The 27,705-nt window shown below is 43.5% G+C and overlaps 1 protein-coding gene across 2 annotated transcripts in view; it reads left to right on the top strand.

The window, feature by feature from the left end:
* Positions 1-27,705, top strand: part of GLT8D2 (glycosyltransferase 8 domain containing 2) — a 42,423-nt gene that overhangs the window by 13,700 nt on the left and 1,018 nt on the right. Inside the window, exons 3-9 of one of the 2 annotated variants that reach the window (XM_040407960.1) lie at positions 1,848-1,940; positions 2,034-2,211; positions 2,304-2,421; positions 3,285-3,369; positions 5,845-5,957; positions 24,569-24,735; positions 25,216-25,328. In XM_040407960.1, the coding sequence (XP_040263894.1) occupies positions 1,848-1,940; positions 2,034-2,211; positions 2,304-2,421; positions 3,285-3,369; positions 5,845-5,957; positions 24,569-24,735; positions 25,216-25,328 (867 nt within the window). Of the gene's footprint in view, positions 1-1,847; positions 1,950-2,033; positions 2,212-2,303; positions 2,422-3,284; positions 3,370-5,844; positions 5,958-24,568; positions 24,736-25,215; positions 25,329-27,705 lie in introns of both variants that reach the window. The other variant, XM_040407949.1, reaches the window with a different exon arrangement.

Below are 27,705 nucleotides of genomic sequence, written 5' to 3'. Positions count from 1 at the left end.
TTGTCAGTCTGACACTGCTAAATCTATCTCTTTCATCTTTCCCTGCCTGTAGGCTCTCTGAAAACGTTCAGAAATCTCTCCTACAAAAAATACCATAAGAGTAATACAGTATATAGAAGTCAGGGGAGGAGGGGTATGCAGCTGCAATTTCTCATTTAGTACTTCAGTGAAACAGTGAGGTAGAAAAGAAGTATAGAAGATGAGTGGAGACATCTGATTGGCTCAGAGTACATACCACTCCAGGAAGAGCCAGCAAATTTACAGTCCCAAAATATCAACTTTACACATTACAGCACTACTTTTAAAAAACAGGTTTAACTGGTGTAGAGTAGAACTGGCTTAGTTGCCCATAACAACCAATCCGATTCCACCTTTCATTTTGGACAGCTCTTTTGGAAAATGAAAGGTGGAATCTGATTGGTTGCTATGGACAACTAAGCCAGTTCTACTCTACACCAGTTTGATAAATGACCCCCTTTCTGTCTAAGAAGCCATTGTGATTTTTTTGTAATAAGTACTTGCCTAATAAAAATCCATGATAACAGAAACTAAAAGGAAATCAGTCTCCAGCCTCCTCCTTATCCAACTGTTTGCATAGACAGACAGTTGGCGGTTCACCTGATTAAAACGCAGATGACAATTTTCACAATTTCTTTTCACAAATAAATACGGTCGCGTGAATGAGCCCTAACAAGGCTAGAACCAGCCCTGTAATGCCCATGGATACATAGATCTGCCCATTCATTGCTCCAATAGATTTATTTCAGGCTAGCAGTTTAGGGGGCGAGTCCTTTGTGCTGCCTCTCTCTCCTTGTAAGGCTATGCACACAATCATAGGTCATGTAACATTGTATTCTATGAGAGTTTGATATTCTCATGTACACAATGCAGATTTTTTTCAGTGCGGATTTTGACCTGTGGTGCTGATTTTAATATCCGCAGCATGTCAATTTATTAAATTTTTCCTGACCGGATTTCATGCAGATTTTCTCCATTCACTTCAATGGGCAGAGGAAAATCCGCACCAAATCCACATTCAAATCTGCATGTAAATCCGCAATTGATGCATATGGATTTTCTCTGTGAACACCTGCGGATTTCAGTACAGATTCTCCGTACATAAATCCTGATTGTGTGCATTTACCCTATTTGTCACAGCTTGTGCATCCACCTAAGCGAGGTGGGCAGAAAAGTAAGGAAAAGAACAAACAGCAGGTGGCATTATAAAAATACATTTTATTGAACTCACTGGCTATACCAAATGTTTAATTGCATACAATTACAAAAGTATTCAGATCAAAGTGATAGTTTGAAAAATGTTGCATATTTTTCATGGGACAACCCCTTTAAAGGGTTATGCTTCTCACTTATTTATCTCTTAGGCTACTTTCACACTCGCGTTTTGGCTTTCCGTTTGTCAGATCTGTCATGGGCTCTCACAAGCGGTCCAAAACAGATCAGTTTTGCCCTAATTCATTCTGAAAAGAAAAGGATCCGCTCAGAATGCATCAGTTTGCCTCCGATCAGTCTCCATTCTGCTCTGGAAGCGGACACCAGAACACTGCTTGCAGCGTTTTGCTGTCCGCTTGACGAAACTGAGCCAAACTGATCCGTCTCCCATTGACTTTTAATGGAGTTCATGACGGATCCGTCTTGGCTATGTTACAGATAATACAACCGGATCCATTCATGATGGATGCATGCGGTTGTATTATTGTAACGGATCCGTCTGTGCAGATCCATGACGGATCCACCCAAAACGTGAATGTGAAAGTAGCCTAACAGATATACTAACAGTAAGATTCTATACAATCATTTTGCTAAGCATACTCATTTTTATGTTTCAGTTAATCACATATTGCTGTTTCTGCTTGTGTTGACATTTTGTGCCATATGGTATAGCACAATCTATAAGGCACCCACACGGAAGGAACAAGACGGTAAATATGGTAAATCTTTTCAGCTCCTTGTATAAAGATGCCATGTTCTGTACAACTTCTGAATGAATGGTGATGTGTAAATGTGTATTGTAGATGCTGCTTTGGAAGTAGAAGAAGAAGAGGAGGAGGAAGATGTCATTCCCGTTGTTATATGTGCTGCATCAGGCCGCTTGGGTGCCGCCATAGCTGCGATCAACAGCATCTACAGTAACACTAATGCCAATGTACTATTTTATATTATAGGTCTGAAAAATTCATTGCTTCACATCAGGTAACGAGAAATCACTTTAATTGATTAAAAAGTACTACATTTATCATGCAATCCCGTGAATAAGAATACAATTGGTTAATACTATATTTCAGAAAATGGATTGAACAAACACAGTTGTCTGAAGTACAATTTAAAATTGTGGAGTTTAACCCCATGGTTCTTAAAGGAAAAATTCGCCATGATGCAGCCTTCCCTGAGCTTCTTCAACCAGTAAGTAAATCTTTTTAACATACATATTTTATTGGTATAATCCAATCCTAAGGCCAAGGGCGGAAGTGGCCCTGGAAAAAAACTAAAAGTGTCCCCGTATTGTAGGCGGGACAAATTGATAGAAGACGGGGCAACAGAAGTAGACAGGGCCTGGAATACCATAGTACAAATTACCCCCCCAGCAGAATTAAATACCACAGTGCAGCGCAAAATACTGCCGCCTTCTCCACAGTATTCAACTGTATCACCGTCATGAGGATGGTAATTCAGTTCAGATGGGCAACTGCTGTCGTTGAGCATCAAATCATTATGTATCTGGCCTGCGTCCATCAAGAGAGCTTGGGTGGCCCCCCTGGGCATCGGCCCACCGGGAAATTTCCCTGAAGGGTCTATGGCCTTTCCGCCCCTGCCTGAAGATGAGTTCAAATGCAACAGGTTTGTTGCAAATTTCCTCCACGACTGCTCAGTTCTGACTTGTTTGCGGTATTACAGGATGTTCTGTCACCTAGGTATTGGGTTTGTTGAAAAGGTTAGAGAGTTAGGGGAAGGGGGTTATGGATCCAAACATTGAAATAGGTGTATTTCAGGTGAGGACAACGTTAGTAAGGAGAAAATGTACTGTAATACATGGCAGCCTGTGAAGATCTACTGCAGCCAAAATGATCAAGAAATTGTGATCAAATCATTTTTATCCTGAGGATAGGTCATCAATGTTTTACTCCTGGAAAACTCCTTTAAAGGGCCTTTTACAAATTTATTTTGGCATATCTCCTTTAAGCTGTACAGCTCTAGGCTTTACAGATTGTTGTGTATCATGTTTTATTGCTTACCGTATATCTCTCTCTCCATTTACCAAACAACAGCTGAACTTTGTACGTTTCTATCTGCCACTGCTCACTTCAGAACATGAGAAAGTCATTTATTTGGATGATGACGTCATTGTCTTAGGTAGGTTTTTGTTTTTTTAAATAATTATCAGAGAATTTATTTTCCGTTTACGCTGGGTTCTCATCGTCGTATTTCTGCTTTTCTGTGCCATCATAAAAACCGAAAACCGAAAATGACAGTGAGCTGGATCTCTCCCATAACAGACCCTATTAAAAGTCAGTAAGGTCCACTAGGATTCCGTCATGGTGTCCATCATTTCGCTGTAAAAAAAAATAGTGTTGCATGGATCCAGCAAATATGAATCTGCAACCGAGGTTCCAAACACAGACATGAACCTAGTCTTAGGATTTAAGTTTAAGCCTTGGGCTGCCATGCAAAATTTGTCACAGGGTCTTCATTGGCAGATGAGTCTTTTGGGCCCCATCAGGTACCAGCGCCCAGGTGCGACTGCAACCAGTTCACTCCATATAACTACGCTTCAGCATTTACTAGGTCAACTTTGCCTAGTATAGGATGACGCTCATTAAAATAGATATTGCTTCAAGTTCTTTTTATATGGAACAGTTTGGCATTTAGAAATTCCATTCATAATTAAAGTGTCATTGAACTTCTGATTAGTATAATGAGGAGAGAGAAGCGTTCACATAGTGCATGTTCTCTCCTCGCTGCAAGAGATGGATGCAAGGCACGGCCCATGAGTCCGTCTCCTGCAGTGAGAAGAGAGAGTGTGCTATGTGAACACTATATTATATATATTATATAAAATTCTGAGGATGCTTCAGTTCAATTGATTCAATGTATTATTTTGTACTAAATAAAACGATTTATAATATGTTAACACATTTTGATATTTTGCCCAAGGCTCCCTTCACACACCAATTTGGTTTGCCGTTTTGTTTCCACCAAAACAAATGCAGCAGAAACCTCAAAAGTCTGACAAAACGGCAGAAACAGCCTATGGGGAGAATTTATCATGGACTGGTGTTTTATGCTAATCTATGATATCCCCCTGCATTGCCAGAAGATGTGCCTAATTTATGACGAGACACAGGCTCATCCTCCGGCAATCGGTGTGCCTCAAGTAAAATGTACGCCAGCTAGGAGATGATGTATATTTCAGTCTTCTGTAACACCATAAAACTGGCGTAAAAGAAGATAAATTTTTTGTGCCCGCTGGCCCTGCACTAACTTTGCCTCCTTCTGCGATCACAGTGCCACTTGCACCTAAATTAAGGCACAAGGGTGTTTAAAAAGTCACAAACACAAGGTTTGAGACTTTTTTTTTACGCCAGAAAACTGGCATGGGGGGGAATGATAAATGCCCTCCTATGTGTGAAACCAGCCTAAGACCAGTTTTGCATTTTACTCAGTTTTGTGTAGTTATTTTTATTTTTTGCCAAAATTGAGAATGAATTAAAAATATTAAAGCTTTCAACTTATTTAAACGTATACAGGAACAAATGACCATCAGTGATGTAGACAAAAAGTACACATATCAGCAGAATCTATATCTCACTTAAAGAACCAACAACTGAAATGGTGGTATCCTGTGGCCAAGTTAAAAAAAAAAGACCTCACATGTCCATGGTCCCACCATTCCCACGCCAGTTCCCCATTTCTGACTGCTTCCTGGCCTGATCAGAAGTGTCTTGGTCCCGTGCTTTGTTCACTCTGCAATGTCACGAACCAGCGGGTGTGAACCCACTGTGCCACGTGTCCTACCTCCTCTAAGGGCGTTGTCTAAGTGAACCCCTCGATTCTTCACAATACCCCTGATGGTGGGGATAGACTTTCCCAAGGGGAACACCAGGTCGCTATCTCTTGAGGAGGATAGGTACACGAGGCAGCTGGTCCAGGCGGACCAGGAGGTACCTGAGAAAGGTACTAGAAGTACAGGTATAGTCGTTACCAGGAGCAACAGTAAAGGACTGAAAGATGAGGCAGAGGCGTAGTCAGACAGACAAAATGTCAGGGCAGGCGGCACAGGTACAGGTCAGGCAATCCGGATCGGCAACAGGAGAGTCAAGACAAGCAGGCAGGAATTAGACGAGTAACAGAATCCAGGAACACAGGTACGAGTCAGGAACACAAGTGGTTATCAGGAAACTAAGCAGAGCACAAGGACCTTGACACTGTTGCATCTGGGAAGGGGGCTGAGCCACTTATATATGTGCATGAGGGCTAGGATTGGTCAGCGAGGTCACATGACCTAACCCGGCCCTTAAGGAAGTGCTGCAAAAAACCAGCAGCAAGCATGCTGTGGCCAGGGCTGAGATGAAACTGTGGAGCGGATCCTCAGAATCACAGCACCTACACAAACAGAGCCCAGAGCTGCAGCGGTGAATGGGAAGCTCTGGCCACAGAGCACCGCTGAGCACGGCGCCCGGGACCGGAGTGGTAAGCAGGGGAACAGCGGCGCACAGCAGCCGCTGTTACATGCAAATTAGGATGCTTAGAAGAACATTAGCTGACACAATGTACTTGCTATCATATTATAGTCTCAAAGTAGCAGTTCTGTTCTTTTATTATTTCCAGGAGATATCCAGGAACTTTACAACACTAAAATATCAAGAGGACACATTGCCGCATTTTCTGATGACTGTGACTTGCCATCGCTCCAAGACGTTATCACAAGAGTAGGGATACAGGTGTGGTAGATCATGCATTACGCGATATCAGTTCTTATTCAGACCTTACTTTAGAGGGTACATGATTTGTAACTTGCATTGTTTTGTCTTTTATTTCTAGATGTAGTTAGAAATATATAAAACAAAGAAATATCAGTGATGAGAGAGGAAATCAGTGATATCTGAGATGGGGTCCTTCACTTCAATTATCAAATCTCAGCTGAAACAAGTAACAGAATCTATTTGTTCAAGACACTGGGCAGATTTACTAATCCTATAGATGGCATAAGCTTAGACAGGCAGTCTAGACCTGCATCAGATTTATCACAGTGGCTCAGGCTGGATGATAAATCTGGTGCAGGGACAGACACATTATACCGAATGTTGGTTGGCTTACTTTGAGACAGAACTTTACACCAGAATTGTGCAATTCTGGCACTAAATGGTGCCTTGGGCTGCTCCCCCTTTCTGTCTGGTCATGCCATCTTGATAAGCTATGTGCAATGGATTTCTCAAGAAGTAGATCTGCCAAAAGTTCACCAGCTGGTGCCAATTTGTGCCAAGTTTTGGCAACGTTTATGACAGTGTCAAAGTTCACTGACATTAGTAAATGTGGGCCACTGTTGTGGATCACAGCTACCAGTCCTCCACCAGTATGACCTTATAACATGTCTGTATCACATGTAAGAAAGATATATTGTCTTGAGATATCAACATACTACAGCACTAGTCTACAGCACTAAAATCACATCCAGTAATGAGCTTCTCATGTGTATAAGGCCTTTGGTCCGCAAAATACAGATGATGTCCACGTGATGATCATGTTGCATATGCTTTTTTTGCAGACCTATTGACTTCAATTGTTTGCAGCCAAGAATAGGACATGTTCTTTCTTTTGCTGAATGGGCATACGGATGCGGAAAGCACACAGATAATCCATTTGCTTTCTGTTCCGCAAAAAGATAGAACATGTCCTATACTAAGCCACAAAATGTGAACCCCGGACCTATTGAAGTCGATGGGTCTTCAAAAAAAATGGATGCAACACGGACGTCATCTGTATTTTATGGATCCGCAAAATACATATGGTTGTGTGCATGAGCCCTAATAAATATTATATACTATATTATAGCCTTTGTAGCTGTTATGTTATCTCAGCAGTGTCTTTTATATCATGCACCAGCCAGATTTTCCTGAATTAAGATAAAGTGGCTAGCTAAACAATAAAACAATACCATACTATGTAATCCCAAAACAGGTTCTTATTGGACAACTATATTATTGTACCGAATTGGTACATTTATAACTAAAGCAGACATAAAACATTGCATAACACAATTACTGGTGGATGAGGTCAGATACAGTGTCATCTTTATACCTTTGGGGAAAAGAGAGCTTACAGTGTCAGCTCAGTGTCTTTCAATGGGCCCAGGCTCTGATACCATATTGGTCCAGGAGAAAAAATCCCATTTAGAGTTGCCTTTTAAGCCAATTAGTTGTTACTAGAGGCTATTTCATTGAATCAAAACATATTAGACTTCATTGATGATATAGGGGTTGTTCCCCAAGAATAATTTCCTCTGGTGGGTCCAAGGAACCCCAGTCGGACTCTGCCTCACCCATTAGGGATTACAATTTTCTCAATACTAAAATTACCATCTAATATTGCATACTACTTCAATCTATCAGATCCATATGTCGGGTACATGAACATAGCTTTGATTTCTTTATCTTGCCTACAATGTGTGATGGATATAGAGGATGTGGTAAAGTTGTCACCTCTTAATTGGAAATGAGTTATTAGAGGCTTACATGTAAAATTAAAATACAGTGTGGAAAATAAGTATTTGATACACTGGCGATTTTGCAAGTTTTCCCACCTACGAAGAATAAAGAGGTCTGTAATTTTCCCCTCACCCATGACGGCACCCTATGCGACTCAGGACCTCCCATCTGGACAGGAAACCTGAGAAGATAAAAAGAACACACCCCCACCAAGCACCACTTCAGGTTTCCTGTCCTCCGGATGGGAGACCATGAGAAGCAGGGCAGCGGAGATCCGCTGCTGGAGACATACCTCATCACCACCTGCCGCTGGGGGAGGGTCTGTGGCCGGCTGCCGTAAGAGACCTTTTTCCCTGGGGAGCGGTAGTTCTGTGGCCGTGCCGGAAGCCGCTCCCCGCAAGTCTGCCTCCTTCCTGCGCTACTTTCCGGTCCTGCGGGGAGCCGCTGTGGCCGTGTTTAGGCGGCTCCCCTCTCTTGTCCCGGTGTGAGGGCCGCTGCCAGTACCAGGGATGGCGGCCGCGTGCATCAAGTGCTTGTGCGCATGCGCGTGGCCGCACTCGGATGGCGTCAGGGGGGCGGGGTATTCGGGGACCGCGGAACCGGAAGTAGAGGCCGAGGCGCGTCTTTTAAATATAAGAGCGGCTGCAGGAGCAGGCAGCCAGCGTGGAAGGCACACAGTGCTTGTGCTGAAGAGGTTCCCAGCTTGGGCAGTATGATGGAACCTTCGGATGGACGCGCTGAACCCCTGGAACCCTTGAGGCCCGCAAACCCGGTACCGGTCCTAAGGGGTGGGGAAGGAAAAGTTTCTTCGCTATGGGTGAGAACGTTCTTTTCCTTACTAATGGTATATTATTTGATTGTTGTAGACCTCAAAGCCGCCTAAAAAGTCTTCTAGCAAGACCAAGCACAAGGAATGTGCAGGATGTAAAGTGGCCCTATCCGCCTCATATCTTAAACCACTATGTTCAGCGTGCATAGATAAGCTTGTGGCGGAAGAGTCCCAGAGTTTGACCAGGTCCATGAAATGTTTAATTAGGTCAGAAGTGAAGACTTCACTTAAAGCATTCAGTAAAGGCCGTACCAAGTCCCCGGATAGATCCACAGAATATGAAAGCGTGGAATTTGACTCTTCTGATAATGAAGCAAAAGAATCAGGGCAGTTGTTTTCCAGCGACTCTGATTCCTCTGACGATGATTATTCAGGAAGATCCTTTTTTCCCCCTAAAGATACACAGCCATTACTGAAAGCTGTAAGATCCACTATGCAGCTAGAAGATATTAAACAGACTAGATCTGCTGCGGACCAAGCCTTCCAAGCTCTAGGCCCTACGAAACATAGGGTTTTTACTATGCACGAAAACTTACAGGCCCTTATCAAAAAGGAGTGGAAAAATCCCGACAGGAAGTTTTTTATTCCCACCTCGGTAAAGAGAAAGTATCCGTATGATGAAGAAGTATCCTCAATATTGGATAAGGCTCTTACAGTGGATGCCCCGGTCGCCAAAATAGCCAAAAAAGCAGCACTTCCCTTTGATGATCTAGGTTGTCTTTCCGATCCTCTAGATAAAAAAGTCGATATTTATTTAAAACGTGCCTGGGAGACATCAGGCACTTGTCTCAGACCTGCTCTCGCAGCTACCTGGGTATCTAGGTCTCTCTGTCTCTGGTTGGACCAGCTAGAGGTTCATCTTAAAGAAAAGAAACCTAGGGAAGAAATCCTAGCCTCCTTACCTACATTCTCTAAGGTGGCAGGTTTTTTAACTGATGCTTCTACTGATGTTATCCGTTTCGCTGCTAAATCCTCGGCCATGACTAATGCCACTAGAAGAGCCATTTGGCTTAAATCATGGAAAGGGGACCAAGGTTCTAAAGCCAGACTCTGCGCCCTTCCATGTGAAGGGAACAGACTTTTTGGGTCTTGTCTGGATGAAATACTAGAGAAAGCCTCGGACAAGAAGAAAGGGTTTCCTACACCTCAGAGGAATCCCTTTTTTCGTAAACCCTAGCAGAGTTTTAGAAGACAGAGGGGCAAACCATATGATAAAAAATAGAGAGACAGGTTTCAGAAAAGATCAGGTGGATTCCTCTTTAAGACCCAGGATAATACGCCGAAAGGGAAGCAACAATGACGCCAGAGTCCAGGTTGGGGGAAGGTTAGCTCACTTTTTCCCAGCTTGGACAGGGATTACCCAGAACAAGTGGGTCCTGGGGGGGATAAGGAAGGGATTTCGGTTGGAGTTCCTGTCTTATCCTCAAGACTCTTTCACCTGCACTCCCCTTCCGAGAGACTACCAAAAGTCCAAGATGCTAGAATCGGAAGTCTGTTTACTACTAGACAAAGGAGTAGTCTGCCAGGTACCCAAGAGGGAGGAAGGCAAGGGGTTTTACTCCCCTCTATTTTTGGTCAAAAAGCCCAACGGAGCCTTTTGCATGATAATGAACTTAAAAAAGCTAAACAAGTTGTTAAAATACAAAAGGTTTCGTATGGAGACAATAAAAACGACCCTAGATCTGTTATTCAGGGACTGCTGGATGGCGAGCATAGATCTAGATGATGCTTATTATCATATCCCAATTCATGCTTCCTCCCAAAAAAAATTGAGAACAGCAGTCTACATGCATGGTCAGCTTCTACATCTATAATACAGGGCACTCCCCTTCGGTATCTCACAGGCCCCTCCCCTTCGGTGTCTCACAGGCCCCGAGAATCTTCACAAAGGTAGTGGCAGAGATGGTGGCCTTCCTCCGACTGTCCAGGGTAGTGTTGATACCTTATCTGGACGACTTTTTGTTCATTGCCCACACAAAAGACCAATTACAGAAAGATCTAGTTCTGGTATGCTCCCTGTTAAAGGATCTCAGGTGGAAGATAAAATCATGCAAAATCTTGTCTAACCCAGTCTCAGAATTGCACCTTTTTAGGAATGCAGCTAGACTCCAGGTCCCAGAAGACAATCCTCCCACAAAGGAAAGTCTCGTCCACCATAGAGCATGTTTGGGCCCTGTTTCGTTCCTTCCAGTGTTCTTTCAGACAAGCAATGATGGTACTGGGTCATTTGACGGCTACGATTCCGGCTGTATCCTTCGCGCAAATTCACACGAGACCACTGCAGGTGGATATATTGCAGGCTTGGAATGGACTTCCACAAACGCTGGAGAAAAGGTTCCATCTTTCCTCCAGAGCAAGATCATCCCTTCTGTGGTGAACATCCCAAAGAAACCTCTCGGTGGGAATGCCTTGGTCTTTTGCAGATCCCATGATGATAACTACGGACGCCAGTCCCTGGGGCTGGGGTGTACACTCCGAAAAAAGATACTGGCAAGGAAGGTGGGATTTAAAAACAAGAAAATGCACTTCAAACTACAAGAAGCTCAAAGCTGTAGTGATGGCCCTAAAGATTGCAATTCCAGAAGTCTCAAACAGAAGACTGGTCTTCTACTCAGACAACTCAACGACAGTGGCTTATATAAATCGCCAGGGCGGAACAAGAGTACCATGCCTTCTCTCCCTCTGCCAGGAGATTTTTCAGGTAGCAGAAGAGAGGAACCTTTTTCTATCCGCAATCCATCTAAGGGGGAAAGAAAATATTTTCTAGCCGACTTTCTAAGTTGAGTCAAGCTCAGTCAAGCAGAATGGAGTCTGAACGAGGAAGTATTCTCTCAGATTGTGTCCAAATTTGGGTCTCCGAAAATAAGGAAGGTGGAAAGATTCTTCTCCCTAAATCGTTCAGAGAATCCTACAGGTATAGACGTATACGCCTTCCCTCCCCTTTCCATAATTCCCCAAGTCCTGAAGAAAGTCCAGAGGGAAAGAGCCTCCATAATATTAGTAGCCCCAAGATGGCCAAAGAGAGTTTGGTAGTCAACCCTGATAAACCTATCCAGGGAGCCCCCTTGGATCATTCCTCCAAGGAAGGATCATCTCTCTCAGGGCCCTGTCCTACATCCCAACCCAGAGATTCTGCAGTTATCAGTATGGAAGTTGACAGGGATATCTGGTTAGGGAGAGGCCTTTCCGACAGAGTGGTTTCCACCCTTTTAGGCAGCAGGAAGGTTACTACGGCTAAAAAGTATAATAGAGTCTGGAAAACCTTCTCTGCCTTTTTAGGATCCAGTCCAGATCCGTTTAGTCCTCCAGAAGTCCCTAAGATCCTGGATTTCCTGCAAGCTGGTCTGGATAAGGGGCTCAGGGCCTCCACCTTAAAGGTGCTGGTGGCAGCCTTGAGCTACTTTTTTGACTTCCAACTAGCTGTCCACCCTTGGGTTAAGCGTTTTTTATCTGCAGCAGCTAGACTCCATCCTTCCCTAAGACCCCTTTCCCCTCCCTGGGATTTAAATAGGGTTTTGACAGCACTTGCCCAGGAGCCCTTTGAACCTCTCTCTGAAGTTCCGATAAACATCCTGGCCATAAAAATGTCTTTCCTCTTAGCCATCACCTCCGCTAGGAGGATATCAGAAATCCAAGCCTTTTTGGCTTATCCTCCTTACACTACTATTCAGGAGAATCAAGTAGTCATTAGACCACTTCCTACCTTTTTACCCAAAGTAGTCTCTGATTTTCACAGGAACCAAGATATTGTACTGCCGTCTTTTTTCCTAACCCTTCCAACAGTGCAGAACAGAAATTCCATTGCTTAGATGTTAGAAGATGCCTGCTGGCCTATTTAAAAGCCACCTCCCCTTGGAGAAAGGACAAAAATCTCCTGGTCCAGTTTCTAGGCAAAAACAAAGGTTGCAAAGTGTCTTCCGGGGTCATTGCTAGATGGATTAAAAAGGCCATAGTTAAGGCTTATATTTCCTTAGGGCTTCCTCCTCCATCTGAATTCGGGGCCCATTCCACTAGAGCGGTCTCGACCTCCTGGGCAGAGAGAGCAGATGCTTCTCTAGCTCAAATTTGTAGGGCAGCCACCTGGAGTTCTCCACATACCTTCCTTAAGCATTATAGATTGCAGCTTCATTCTGATGCATCCTTCAGAGAGAGGGTTCTTTAGGCTGTAGTCCCTCCCTAGGTTCCGATTTATAGTTTATCTCGCATAGGGTGCCGTCATGGGTGAGGGGAAAACAACATTGCTTACCGGTAATCGTTTTTTCTCGATACCCATGACGGCACCCTCCAAAATTCCCTCCCCCCCAAAAAAAATATGGATATATAAGTTGAATGTTCTGGTACATAGGTACCACTTCTCTCTTGGAAGAACAATTTATTTCTTCCACTGGTGCTTGGTGGGGGTGTGTTCTTTTTATCTTCTCAGGTTTCCTGTCCAGATAGGAGGTCCTGAGTCGCATAGGGTGCCGTCATGGGTATCGAGAAAAAACGATTACCGGTAAGCAATGTTGTTTTCTATCGTAGGTACTCTTCAACTGTGAGAGACAGAATAAAAAAATAAAAATAAAAAATAAATCCAGAAAATCACATTGTAGGATTTTTAAATAATTAATTTGCATTTTATTGTATGAAATAAGTATTTTATACAATAGAAAATCAGAACTTAATATTTGTTACATTAACCTTTGTTTGAAATTACAGAGGTTAAACGTTTCCTGTAGTTCTTGACCAAGTTTCCACACACTGCAGCAGGGATTTTGGCCCACTCCTCCATACAGATCTTCTCCAGTTCTGTCGCTGGGTTACATTGAGTTTTAGCTCCTTCCAAAGATTTTCGATTGGGTTCAGGTCTGGAGACTGGCTAGGCCACTCCAGAACCTTGAAATGCTTCTTACGGAGCCACTCTTTAGTTGCCCTGGCTGCGTGTTTTGGGTCATTGTCATGCTGAAAGACCCAGCCACGACCCATCTTCAATGCTCTTACTGAGGGAAGAAGGTTGTTGGCCAAAATCTTGCGATATATGGCCCTATCCATCCTTCCTTTAATACGGTGCAGTCGTCCTATCCCTTTTGCAGAAAAAGCACCCAAAAAGTATGATGTTTCCACCCCCATGCTTCACGGTTGAACGGTGTTCTTGGGGTTGTAGTCATCCTTCTTCTTCCTCCAAACACGGCGAGTGGAGTTGATACCATAACGTTCTATTTTGGTCTCATCTGACCACACGGCCTTCTCCCAGTACCTTGGGAATTGGAGGTGCCCGGATCGTCCCTGGCCAACATTTTCCAGGTGTGGTCCCCCATACTGGAAAGAAGGGACGAACCCAAAAAAGATGCAGAGTGTGTCACAAGAGGGGGATACGGAAGGACACCACCACTCAATGTGACACTTGCCCCGATCATCCGGGCTTCTGTGTTATCGATTGCTTCAGGGAGTATCACACTTCCATGGAGTACTAAATTTTTATAATCCCCAACAGTTCCCTAGAGAACATAAAAAACTCAGACTTTGGAGACACGGAAACAATTTTTTCCCCCCCAAAAATATAAGTTTTAGTGCAGGCATCCTCAAACTGCGGCCCTCCAGATGTTGTAAAACTATAACTCCCAGCATGCCCAGACAACCTACAGCCATCAGCAGGGCATGGTGGGAATTGTAGTTTTACAACATCTGGAGGGCCGCAGTTTGAGGATGCCTGCTTAGTGTCTCCAAAGTCTGAGAGCCATACATATTGGGCATCGCCGCGTCCGTAAAAATCTTCTCTATAAAAATAACATTTAACCCAAGCCCCCCCCCCCCCCCGGATGAACAGCGTTATAAAAACCCCCCAAAAAACGTGTAAATAAAAGCCATTTTTTGTCACCTAATATCACAAAAAGTGTAATAGCGAGCGATCAAAATGTCATATGCACCCCCAATTAGTGCCAATAAAACCGCCATCTCATCCCGCAAAAAATGAGCCCCTACATTAGATAGTCGCCCAACAAAAACAAAAAAAACTGTAGCTCCCAAATAATTTTTTGGGGTTCCTAAAATGATAATATAGTGTAAAATCAAAATAAATTTTAAAATGTAGACATATTAGGTATCGCCGCGTCCGTAAGAATCTGCCCTATAAAAATGAAATTTGACCAAACCCCTCGGATGAACAGCGTTAAAAATATAAAATAAAAACTGTGCCAAAACACCCATTTTTTGGCAAAATTTCCATTTGAATCCTTTTTTTCCGGTAATAAAGCAAGGGTTAACAGCCAAACAAAACTAAATATTTATTGCCCTGATTCTGTAGTTTGCAGAAACACCCCATATGTGGTCTTAAATGGCTATATAGCCACACGGCAGGGCATAGAACAAAGGGAACGCCATATGGTTTCTGGAAGGCAGATTTTGATGGACTGTTTTTTTTGACGCCATGTCCCATTTGAAGCCCCACCTGATGTAGCCTAGACTAGAAACTCCAAAAAAGTGACCCCATCAAAGAAACTGCACCCCTCAAGGTATTCAAAAGTTACTTTACAAACTTTGTTAACCCTTTAGGTGTTCCACAAAACTAAATAGCGAATGTAGAAACCATTTTAGAATTTAAATTTTTTGTTACCTTGCCTCAAAAAAGTGTAATATAGAGCAACCAAAAATCATATTTACCCTAAAATAGTCCCAAAACAACAACCACCTTATCCTGTAGTTTCCTAGATGGGGTCACTTTTATGGAGTTTCTACTCTAGGGGTGCAGCAGGGGGCTTGAAAGGGTACATGGTGTAAATAAACCAGTCCAGCAAAATCTGCCTTCCAAAAACCATATGGCGTTCCCCTTCTTCTATGTCCTGCCGTTTAGCCAAATAGTAGTTTACAACCACATATGGGGTGTTTCTGCAAACTACAGAATCAGGGCAACCCATATTGAGTTTGGTTTGGCTGTTTACCCATTTTTTCCAGTAATAAAGTAAGGGTTAAAATGGAATATTTTCCAAAAAAATAGAAATTCCAAAATAGTTTCTCCATCTGCCATTAACTCTTGTGGAACACCTAAAGGGTTAACAAAGTTTGTAAACCCAGTTTTGAATACCTTGAGGGGTGTACTTTCTTAGATGGAGTCACTTTTTTGGAATTTCTATTCTAGGGGTGCAACGGGGGGCTTGAAATGGGACATGGTATAAACAAAACCAGTCCTGCAAAATCTGCCTTCCAAAACCCATATGGCGTTCCCCTCCTTCTATGTCCTCCCGTTTGGCCAAACAGTAGTTTAGGACCACATATGGGGTGTTTTTGCAAACTACAGAATCAGGGCAACCCATATTGAGTTTGGTTTGGCAGTTAACCCTTACTTTTTTACTGGAAAAAATGGGTTAAAATGGAAAATTTTCCAAAAAATAGAAATTCCTAAATTTTCTCCATCTGCCATTAACTCTTGTGGAACACCTAAAGTGTTAACAAAGTTTGTAAACCCAGTTTTGAATACCTTGAGGGGTGTACTTTCTTAGATGGAATCACTTTTTTGAAATTTCTATTCATGGGGTGCAACGGGGGGCTTGAAATGGGACATGGTATAAACAAAACCAGTCCTGCAAAATCTGCCTTGCGAAAACCATATGGCGTTCCCCTCCTTCTATGTCCTCCCGTTTGGCCAAACAGTAGTTTACGACCACATATGGGGTGTGTCACGACCATGGTCATGGTCGTGACTCTGGATCCGAATGCAGTTGCCTGCGGTTTGGGTTTATTGTTCAACCACTGGTGAGTGCTGTTAATATGTTGCCTCACGTGTGGTTGCCGCTGGCAACATGATTGGTACTTGGCCACATAGAAGCCTGAGCTGTTGCTAGGCAGCTTGCTGTCAAGTGCATGCGGTTACACCTGGTTGGGTGTGTGTGTGTATGTATGCACTTTGTATCTCTGGTGTGCACAAGGTTTATGTAGGTGTGCAATGTGACACTTCCCTTTACTTGTGGCTGCCCGTGGCAACGTGTTGTATTGTGAACATGTGGTGGCAGTGTCTCGGCCTTCTGGCTGACTCCCAGGACATGGTTGCCACGCATGTCGTTGCCGACGGTAACAGCTGCAGTGTAATTGTTTATGTGGCTTTTCCCTTGCCTGGTGTTGGAAGGGTTAACTCCCTTCTTAGTGTGTGAACACTGGGTGTGTGTGTGTGTGTGGGTGTGGCTACATGGGGCTATTTAGCTCCTGCTGGATGCCAGACTCTGAGGGGTACTTCAGCCATGGTTAGCTGATGTCATCCTCCTGGTTTATACCATCTGCCAGTGAGAGCCACCCTTGTGGTCATAAACCTTATGTCTGATGTTAGATGATGTTGATATGGTCTTTCTGTTTATTGCAGCTATGGTTTCCTGGGTTCCTATGTGATGTGTGGTTTGTGCTGTGTCCGTTAGTGTTGTTGTGGATAGCAGCACTTGTACATGGGTTCCAGGCTGTGTGTCTGTGGCAGGTAGGTGGTGTTACTAGTTACATTTACCTGCCATTGCCATTAGCTGTTTATGTTCCCCTTTACTTGCAGCTCGGCCACGTTAGACTCCTGTTTCTCCACGTCCAGGAGGAACGGGCTGTCTACCCAGCACCTAGCTCAGGGATCGGCGGAGGGTCAGAAGGGATCCGAGGTTCCTGAGCATGAGCCCTCCTACCTTCAAGGGCGGCTCATGCAGCTAGGAGTCAGGGTCAGATTAGGGAAGCTCTAGGAGGTGACCTGCTCCCTAATTCTGTGGTTCTGGCCAAGTAGCGACCTTTCCATCTTCTGGCATCACACGGCTGAGGGTTTTCCCCATCCTCAGCCGTGACAGGGTGTTTCTGCAAACTACAGAATCAGGGCAACCCATATTGAGTTTTGTTTAGCAGTTAACCCTTGCTTTGTTCCTGAAAAAAATTGATTATATTGGAAAATTTTTCAAAAAAATCGAAATTCTTACATTTTATGTCCATTTGCCATGAAGTCTTGTGGAACACCTAAAGGGTTAACAAAGTTTGTAAAATCAGTTTTGAATACCTTGAGGGGTGTAGTTTCTAAAATGGGGTCATTTTTGGATGGTTTCTATTACGTAAGCCTCACAAAGTGATTTCAGACCTGAACTGGTCCATAAAAAGTGGGATTTGGAAAATTTCTGAAAAATTTCAAAATTTGCTTCTAAACTTCTAAGCTATGTAACATCCCCAAAAAATAAAATATCATTCCCGAAATGATACAGACATGAAGTAGACATATGGGAATGTAAAGTCATCACAATTTTTGGGGGTATTACTATGTATTACAGAAGTAGAGAAACTGAAACTTTGACATTTGCAAATGTTTCCAAATTTTTGGTAAATTTGGTATTTTTTTATGCAAAAAAATTTACTTTTTTGACCCAATTTTAGCAGTGTCATGAAGTACAATATGTGACGAAAAAACTTTCTCAGAACGGCCTGGGTAAGTCAAAGCGTTTTAAAGTTATCAGGACTTAAAGTGACACTGGTCAGATTTGCAAAAAATGGCCTGGTCCTTAAGGTGAAATAGGGCTGTGTCCTTAAGGGGTTAAAGAAAAACTAACAGGTCTGTGAGAGCCAGAATTCTTGCTGGTTGGTAGGTGATCAAATACTTATTTCATGTAATAAAATACAAATTAGTTATTTAAAAATCATACAATGTGATTTTCAGGATTTTTTTTTAGATTCTGTCTCTCACAGGTGAAGAATATCTACAATAAAAATTACAGACCTCTTCATTCTTGGTAGGTGGGAAAAACTGAAAAATCGCCAGTGTATCAAATACTTATTTTCCACACTGTATACCCATGATTATCAAAATTTGTCAATTCTGATGTAGAACTTCGTGGCACTCTGCAAATGAGGGCATGGAGTCGGGTTCCCACCCCGTGTATAAAAATGAAGAAAACTCCAGCAGTAGTGATGCAGAATGGTGAACTTTTATTGCAGTGCGGCTTGTACATACAGTGACGTTTCGGCCGGATATGGCCTTTATCAAACTGGTGCCGCTGGAAGGGATAGCGAGGTATAATGGATGGCTACGCTTAGAGAATTTAGGTAGCGTGCAATTGCACGAGTTGATGGTAGCGCTACCATCAACTCGTGCAATTGCACGCTACCTAAATTTTCTAAGCACAGCCACCCATTATACCTCGCTATCCCTTCCAGTGGCACCAGTTTGATAAAGGCCATATCCGGCCGAAACGTCACTGTATGTACAAGCCGCACTGCAATAAAAGTTCACCATTCTGCATCATTACTTCTGGAGGTTTCTTCATTTTTATCAAAATTTGTAATATAGTTGGAATTTTACTTACGTAATTATACTTTCTTCGAGTCCGAAGGCAGCACAGAAGGGATATTTCCCGTCCGTCACTCTATCATAGGACCGCCCACCTAGAAAAATCTAACAATTAAACAATTAACAGAATTGGCAATACCGTAGGCACTCTATATAAGACGTCAAGGCACTGCATCCATTGTGTAATAACGTAGACCAACTCATGCAAGTAAAATTTATTGGGAGGGTTAGTGTGCTGCCTTCGGACTCGAAGAAAGTATAATTACGTAAGTAAAATTCCAACTTTCTTCTTCGTCCTACAGCAGCACAGAAGGAATATAACATAGAAATTAAAGGGGGGGAAAGCTTTCTTTTACTGCTGACAAAACTGCTGTGCTGAAGGCTGAGTTCTCGGGTCCATTGCTGAGCCTGTAGTGATGAACAAACGTAGAGGATGAAGTCCAGGAAGCTGCATTGCAGATGTCTAGGAGATCAACCTGCTGTCTTTCGGCCCAAGATGTAGAAGTTGCTCTCGTGGAGTGAGCCCTCAACGGCCGAGGCGGTTCTTTACCATCCAAAATGTAGGCCTCCGAGATGGTTGTTTTAATCCAACGACCCAGAGTGTCTTTTGAGGCTTTCATACCCTTCCTCGGACCAGAGAATAAAATGAATAAATTTTCTTCCTTCCGGAAATCTCTCAGCCTTTCAAGATAGCAAATTAATACTCTACGAATGTCCAGGGTATGGAGTCTCATTTCCTCATCTGACTTAGGATCAGGGTAGAATACTGGAAGAACAGATTCTCTATTGATGTTAGTTGAAGACACAATCTTTGGTCTAAATGAAGTCATGGTTCTTAGTCTGACACCATTCGGCAAAATTTTCAAATATGGCTCTCTGGAGGACAAAGCCTGCAACTCCCCTAGCCTCTTTGCGCAAGTAATGGCAATGAGAAAAAGGATTTTGTAGGATAACCAGCTAAGATCCACTTCGACAATAGGTTCAAAGGGAGGACCTGTAAGTCTATTTAGAACCAGTGATAATTCCCAGATGGGCATAGGTGGTCTCACAGAAGGCCTCAACTTATTGTCCATCTGTCCAACATATTGTCCATCTGTCCAAGCATTAATGGCTGTCATGTGGACTCTTAATGTATTAGGCTTTAGGCCCTTTTCGTGCCCCTCTTGCAGGAATTGCAAAATGGAGTTGGTAGAGACTAGTAACTCTTTTTCCTGCAACCAGGAAGAAAACTTTCTCCATAATCTGTTATAAACTGCAATAGTAGACTGCTTTCTGGAGGACAGTAAAGTAGAAATGACCTCATCTGAAAGGCCTTTCTCTTTTAATCTTTCCCTTTCAGGTGCCAAACGGTTAAATGCAACTTGTTCAGTTGAGGATGATAAAGGTCTTCTTGTAGAAGAAGATCCGGGTACAGAGGCAAAGTCCAGTGATCGTTTTTCGAAAGTTGAGATACGACAGAAAACCAAGCCCTGCGGGGCCAATATGGAGCTATTAGTATTGCTTCCGGTGCTTCTGAGAGGAGTTTCGGTATGATCTGAGGTAATATTGGTATGGGAGGAAACAGGTAGACAAACTTGTGGCTCCAATTCAGAGAGAAGGCATCCAGACAGTCGGGTCTGTCCGCTCTCCTGAGAGAACAAAACTTCAGGGCTTTCTTGTTCTTCCTCGTTGCAAACAGATCCCATTCTGGACGACCCCATTTCTCCACTACTTGGGCGAAATATTTCGGGTTCAATTCCCATTCTCCTGGGCACACCTTCTGTCGACTGAGTCGATCTGCTCTGATATTCTCGGAGCCCTTGATGTGAACTGCCACTAGGCTGTGTAGGACTGGCTCTGCCCAAGACATTATCCTGTCGCAAATGAACTGTAGAGAGAGACAACGCGTTCCCACCTGTTTGTTTACATAATATGCCGCTGTTGCGTTGTCTGTCTGCAGGAGAACTGCTCTGTGGTAGAGATAAGGTTCGAAATGCTGCAGGGCTAGCTGAATGGCTTTTAATTCCCTGAAGTTTTAGGATTGCCTCATTATGGTTGAGGGCCATTCCCCTTGAATCCACCGTTCTCCCATGTGCGCACCCCAACCTATGCGGGAAGCATCTGTGGTTATCACTACTCTTTGAACGACTCGGAAATCTCTTCCTTTTTCCAGATTTTCTTCTCTTGTCCACCAAAGCAGCCCTCTGCGTGTTGCATATGATATCTTCATCATAGTGGTTAGGGATTTGGGATTCTTGTCCCAACAGTGGAGAATCTCTCTTTGCAGGTCTCTCATATGAGCCTTCGCCCATGGCACCGCCTCTATAGCAGCTGTCAATAACCCGAGGGTACTCATCGCCGAACGGATGGATATCTTCGTTGTAGAGATCAACAACTGAATTCTGTGAAGAATCTGAGCCACTTTGAGAGGAGGAAGAAATACCTTCATTACTTATGAGTCTAACAAAAGACCCAGGAACTGGATTCTCGTAGTGGGGACCAGCTGCGACTTCTTTTGGTTGACAATGAACCCGACTTGCTGAAGTAGATTCAGAGCAGTGTGAAGATCCGATCTCAGAGCCTCCTTGGAAGCTGCAATAAGCAACCAGTCGCCCAGATATGGCACTATCCTTAGACCTTGAACCCTCAGAGCTGCAATAAGGACGACCACCACCTTCGTAAAGATACGAGGTGCCGGAGATAGCCCGAAGGGAAGAGCCCTGAACTGATAGTGCCAAATCTGACCTAGAGTCTTGACCGCCACCCTGAGAAATCTCCTCGATTCTTTGTGGATAGGTATATGAAGGTATGCATCTTTCAGATCTATGGATGCCATAACCTCCCCAGGTTGCAGGATGCTCAGGACAGATCTTATGTTGTCCATCTTGAATTTTACCTTCTTCAAATGGTTGTTTAGAAACCTTAAATCTATGATGAGGCGCCACCTGCCGTCTGGTTTCGGAACGGGAAACACTCTTGAATAGACCCCTGAATATACTTCCTCCTCTGGAACTCTCTCCAGAGCATTCATCTGTAGGAACTCCTGAAGAAGAGGCATGATTCTTGGATCCTCTGTGTTGTTTAACAGGAACCTTTCCCTTGGAAGATGAATGAACTCGAGTGAATAACCGTTCTTGATGATATTCCGAACCCAGTTGTCTGAAGTGACACTCTCCCATTTCAAATAAAAGCTTCTTAACCTTGCGCCTACAGTGAGGGCAGGCTTGACGTCAGAACTTTGAATTGGAGGCAGGGGCTTCAGAGGGTTTCTTCTTTCCCTTGTCCTGGTAGCGGGGGCGAAACTTCCTCCCTTGCTCCTGTCTATTACGACCCTGAAAGGAAGATCTTCCCCTCTGCGTACGAAATCTGGTAGACCTGGGCCTGAAAGTTTGCGGAAAAGCTAAAGTCTTCTCCTTTTTATTTTCTTCCAGGATCTTATCCAACTGGGATCCTATTAATTTTCCCGGTTCAAATGGGAGAGCGCAAAAGTTGGATTTAGAGGAAGCGTCTCCCGTCCAAGGTTTTAACCAGATCGATCTTCTTGTGGAATTCGCTAAAGCCATGTTCTTGGCTGAGATCTTTATGACATCAAGCGGAAAATCACAAAGGAATTCCGCAGCCGTCTTAAGGGTCGATACTTGATCCAGCAGTTCATGCCTTGGCACCCCCTCTTGGATGTCTCTGGTTAGTTCGCTGAGCCAGACTCTTAACGCTCTTGCCACAGGCACTGAGGACATAGCTGCCTTCTGCAGAGAAGCCAGGTTGCAATGAGATCTCTTTAGGAAGGTGTCGGCTTTCCGATCCATAGGATCTTTTAACAGAGACGAATCGTCTGATGGAAAAAAAGATCTTTTGGACAGACGTGCAATGGCTGGGTCAACTTTAGATGGTAATTCCCATTCCTCTGATGCAGCCGGGTCTAACTTGTATAGAGACTTGAAGCGAGGTCCTAAGTCCAGGCGTTTATCGGGCCTTTTCCATTCCCTTTCCATGATGGTTTTTAAAACCGGATGCGCAGGGAGAACTCTGGATTTCTTCTTAGGGAAGTAATACAGGTTACCCTTATCCTGTACCAAATCTTCTTCCTCATTAGTTTCCAGACACCGCTTTACGTGTCTGACGAGCTTTTCTGCTGAATCCTTTTTCAATAGGAAAAATTCTTCACTACCTGTATCTGAATCCGAAGATAGGTCAGATTGAGAGACAATAGCTGATGATTGAGACATGTCATCTGAATGATGATGATGATGGCTTTTTTCCTTTTTGCTGCCAGAAGTAGAAGCCAAATTCTGCATATTTTCTCTGAACCAGGAAAAAATTTTTTTTGCTTCTTCTGCTAACGGGTCCTGTGGGGTACAATCCATACAGATATTGGATGTCGCTTCTGGTGATAAGGGCTGTAGACAAGTGATGCATAGCTTAGATCTTGCGGGCTGCAGAACAGGCGTGCGTAACTTCTCTGCACAGAGATCACAGATGTCATCATGTAAATCATCTGGAAGCGGCAATCTACAACCTGCACAAACACGGTGCTTTATCTTTTTATGGCTCTTCCGGCTCGACATCTAAAAAAAAATTGAATTTATTAGATGTACATCTATAATGCATAAGGGAGGCAGACAGGGCAGCAACACCCTTAATAATACCTTTAGAGACTCAGAACTCAGCTGCCTCGCACAGCAGGAAAGTGCACACAGCTTCTGAGTCTCTAAATAGGAACCAAGTTTGAATTTGCCGCCCTAGACACGCCCCCGACGCCTAGACACGCCCCCAACGTGATGACGTCACATGACCAGAACGCCGCACAGGAAGAGGAACGAGGGCTAGGCATAAGGGGAGGTGTGTGTGCGCGCGCGCGCGCCCCTATACCACAGAGACCGCAGCGCATAGAAGAGGTAATTAACCCTTCTTGAACTCACCCGGAGTGTTCATACATCAGACATGAGCCAGGCAACGCCGGCAGACAGCCTAATACTTACCCGGCTGTAACCGTCTGAAAACCGGGAACCAGGTCAGCCAGGCAAACGCACTGGACACAGACCGGCGACCTACTACAGGTATTACCAGGCAAACGCACTGGTAGGCAACAGCCACCATACACTATAGTAGGTCTGGGCTAGGAACCCACTAGCCAGACCGACGGAGCCTGAACAACGCAAGGCTCAAGTCCTTTCCAGGTAGGCAGCAAGGTGAGCAATCACCTGCTAGAGTAAGGACTAGAAAAAACACAATGGATGCAGTGCCTTGACGTCTTATATAGAGTGCCTACGGTATTGCCAATTCTGTTAATTGTTTAATTGTTAGATTTTTCTAGGTGGGCGGTCCTATGATAGAGTGACGGACAGGAAATATCCCTTCTGTGCTGCTGTAGGACGAAGAAGAAAAGGAAAGTTATCATCTTGATTACCTCCCCCCCTCCTTTCCCCGTCTGCTGTAATGCAACCAACATTAGAGAGGAAGGATACAGCTGCAGATTCTCTCTCTCTGAAACTGCATACTGTAAGATGGAAGGGGCGGCAGAAGTAGAGGGACTGGCTGAAATTGCTATGAAGGCTGTCTGCTCAGCACTATGGGATGTATGGGCAACATAAAAACAATACCAAGGTAACATCACATGAAGAGTCTAGTGGGCAGACTCTTCATGCAACATGCAAAAAATGTAATGAGGAGCATGACTGAAATAAATTACAGAACAGGTTAAGATTCAAACCTATGTTGTGCTTTTAATAATTAAACTCTACTTAGATCAACTTACCCTATCTTCTCTTGTAGAACACATACATGGGGTTCCTTGACTACAGAAAGAAGGCAATTCAGAAACTTGGAATCAGCCCAAGTACATGCTCGTTCAACCCAGGTGTATTTGTAGCAAACATGACTGAGTGGAGACAGCAGCACATTACTAAAAAACTGGAGAAATGGATGAAAAAAAATGTGGAGTAAGCTATTCAATGACATTCAGTTCTAATATGCCAATGAGTGATAAGAAAATCCTTGAAAAAGAAAGGATTTGGGATTGCCCTGCTTTTCAATGCCAGATTAAGTTATAATTAAAATTATTAAACCTTAGCTGACATTTTTGAGATCTAATTCATTGAGCTAAAATATTCTCTGCAAAAAAAAAGGGAAATGTGGCTTTTGCTGGCCGTGAAGGAGCTCACCCCAGCCCCAAAATTAGACTTGCCTAGCCCCAGCCATTCTGGACACCCATAGGAGTCTTTATAAGGAAGGCTCCTCCACCATAGCTGCCTGTTCAGGTGGTCACAAGAACAGGTTATCATGAGATGCCCAGGAACCTATACAGAAAATAAAGGGACTTGCTAAGAAAATGTATTGCACTTTATTCAAGAAGAGGATTTCTCCACTTTACACTTTATGTTCCAGAATATTAATAAAGGATTCTTTGTCTTATTTTTCAGAGAGAATCTGTACAGCAGTACCGTTGGAGGTGGAGTAAGTACTCCTCCCATGCTTATTGTGTTCCATGAAAAATATTCTGTCATCCCTCCAGCCTGGCACGTTCGGCATCTAGGTGAATATACCCATGCCTCATTACTTCCATGCATAGATTGTAGTCGCATATCAGTTCCTGTCATGAGTGGGGCTTACAATATCAGACACCCCCTAAGGAACCTAATGAATAAGTAGGTTTTTGGAGCATAGTGGTAATCTCGACTACCAGAAATAATGGGAAGAACATAGACATTCCTTGCAGATGTTGCATGTTGCTGTCCAATATACACTCACCTAAAGAATTATTAGGAACACCTGTTCTATATCTCATTAATGCAATTATCTAGTCAACCAATCACATGGCAGTTGCTTCAATGCATTTAGGGGTGTGGTCCTGGTCAAGACAATCTCCTGAACTCCAAACTGAATGTCAGAATGGGAAAGAAAGGTGATTTAAGCAATTTTGAGCGTGGCATGGTTGTTGGTGCCAGACGGGCCGGTCTGAGTATTTCACAATCTGCTCAGTTACTGGGATTTTCACGCACAACCATTTCTAGGGTTTACAAAGAATGGTGTGAAAAGGAAAAAACATCCAGTATGCGGCAGTCCTGTGGGCAAAGATGCCTTGTGGATGCTCGAGGTCAGAGGAGAATGGGCCGACTGATTCAAGCTGATAGAAGAGCAACGTTGACTGAAATAACCACTCGTTACAACCGAGGTATGCAGCAAAGCATTTGTGAAGCCACAACACGCACAACCTTGAGGCGGATGGGCTACAACAGCAGAAGACCCCACCGGGTACCACTCATCTCCACTACAAATAGGAAAAAGAGGCTACAATTTGCACGAGCTCACCAAAATTGGACTGTTGAAGACTGGAAAAATGTTGCCAGGTCTGATGAGTCTCGATTTCTGTTGAGACATTCAAATGGTAGAGTCCGAATTTGGCGTAAACAGAATGAGAACATGTATCCATCCTCTGATGGCTACTTTCAGCAGGATAATGCACCATGTCACAAAGCTCGAATCATTTCAAATTGGTTTCTTGAACATGACAATGAGTTCACTGTACTAAAATGGCCCCCACAGTTACCAGATCTCAACCCAATAGAACATCTTTTGGATGTGGTGGAACGGGAGCTTCGTGCCCTGGATGTGCATCCCTCAAATCTCCATCAACTGCAAGATGCTATCCTATCAATATGGGCCAACATTTCTAAAGAATGCTATCAGCACCTTGTTGAATCAATGCCACGTAGAATTAAGGCAGTTCTGAAGGCAAAAGGGGGTCCAACACCATATTAGTATGGTGTTCCTAATAATTCTTTAGGTGAGTGTATGTGTTTAGCAATATCTCCCTGTAATGAATTCCTTGCCAGGAAATTCTCTTGAAATACAGAGAATGGTGGTCAATGATGCATGGTATGGGGTGGACAAGCCACACAGTAATTCTTCACCTTAACAATGACTTGTCACTGATTATGCACATTGTGGTAAAGTTGGGCCAATGTCATGTTATACTGTAAAATAGAAGGATATAGGAGACGTGTGGCAGGAGAGTGTTTACTGGCCTGGACTATCAGAGTATCCTTTGGTGGTTTCAAGCCCTGACACGATAATTGACACCTAATATAACAGGAGAGAAGACACTTTTCAGCTGATCTTGGAATCAATAACTGTACCTGACAATGTGCACACAGTATGTCCTGTCTACACAGAAGTCGGGCCCTCAGGATCATTTCCTCTGGTTGTCTCAAAGAACTTCAGTCTGATGCTGAACAGACCTATGATAGTTGGGGCTACTCAGTAAAAAAAAAAAAAAAAAGTAGAAATGGATCAAAAACTGCATGTTCCATTCATGGTTTTGGCTTACAAAGACCATGTGAAGTGGCCTAAAGAGGAGGCTATACAGGCAAAATGCTTTTCCAGCAAAGCCCAACTAGTCTATCTAGAGCAGGGATGCCCAACCTGCGGCCCTCCAGCTGTTGCAAAACTACAACTCCCAGCATGCCCGGACAGCCTACAGAAGGGCATAGTGGGAGTTGTAGTTTTACAACAGTTGGAGGGGCACAGGTTGAGCATCCCTGAATTAGAGTACTGTACTGAAAATGCTGGTGCCTCTTGCACTTTTATGGTAGGAACATATCATTGTAGATATTATTCAAATTACAAAAATGTATATAATAAGTATATTGATCATAAGTCATTAAGATAATAATTAGAAAGTGGCAGATCCCTTGTAACAAAAATTGTAAACGTGCCAAAACCAAAAATATACCTTAGGTTCTCTGCAGAAGCCTTCTCCTTTAGTCCCAAGGATGGGGATCATGAAAGCATTTTCCTGTAACAGCACCTACAAGCCTTCAGTTATGTCTAGGCAAACTCTGAAACATATTATTTAGGGGATATTCAATGAGTAGGTGGCAAAACCTATACGAATCATGTCATACATCTTT

This window comes from Bufo bufo, chromosome 1 (assembly GCF_905171765.1).
Source record: "Bufo bufo chromosome 1, aBufBuf1.1, whole genome shotgun sequence".
Lineage (NCBI taxonomy): Eukaryota > Metazoa > Chordata > Amphibia > Anura > Bufonidae > Bufo > Bufo bufo.
This window is presented reverse-complemented; position numbering and strand designations above follow the sequence as displayed.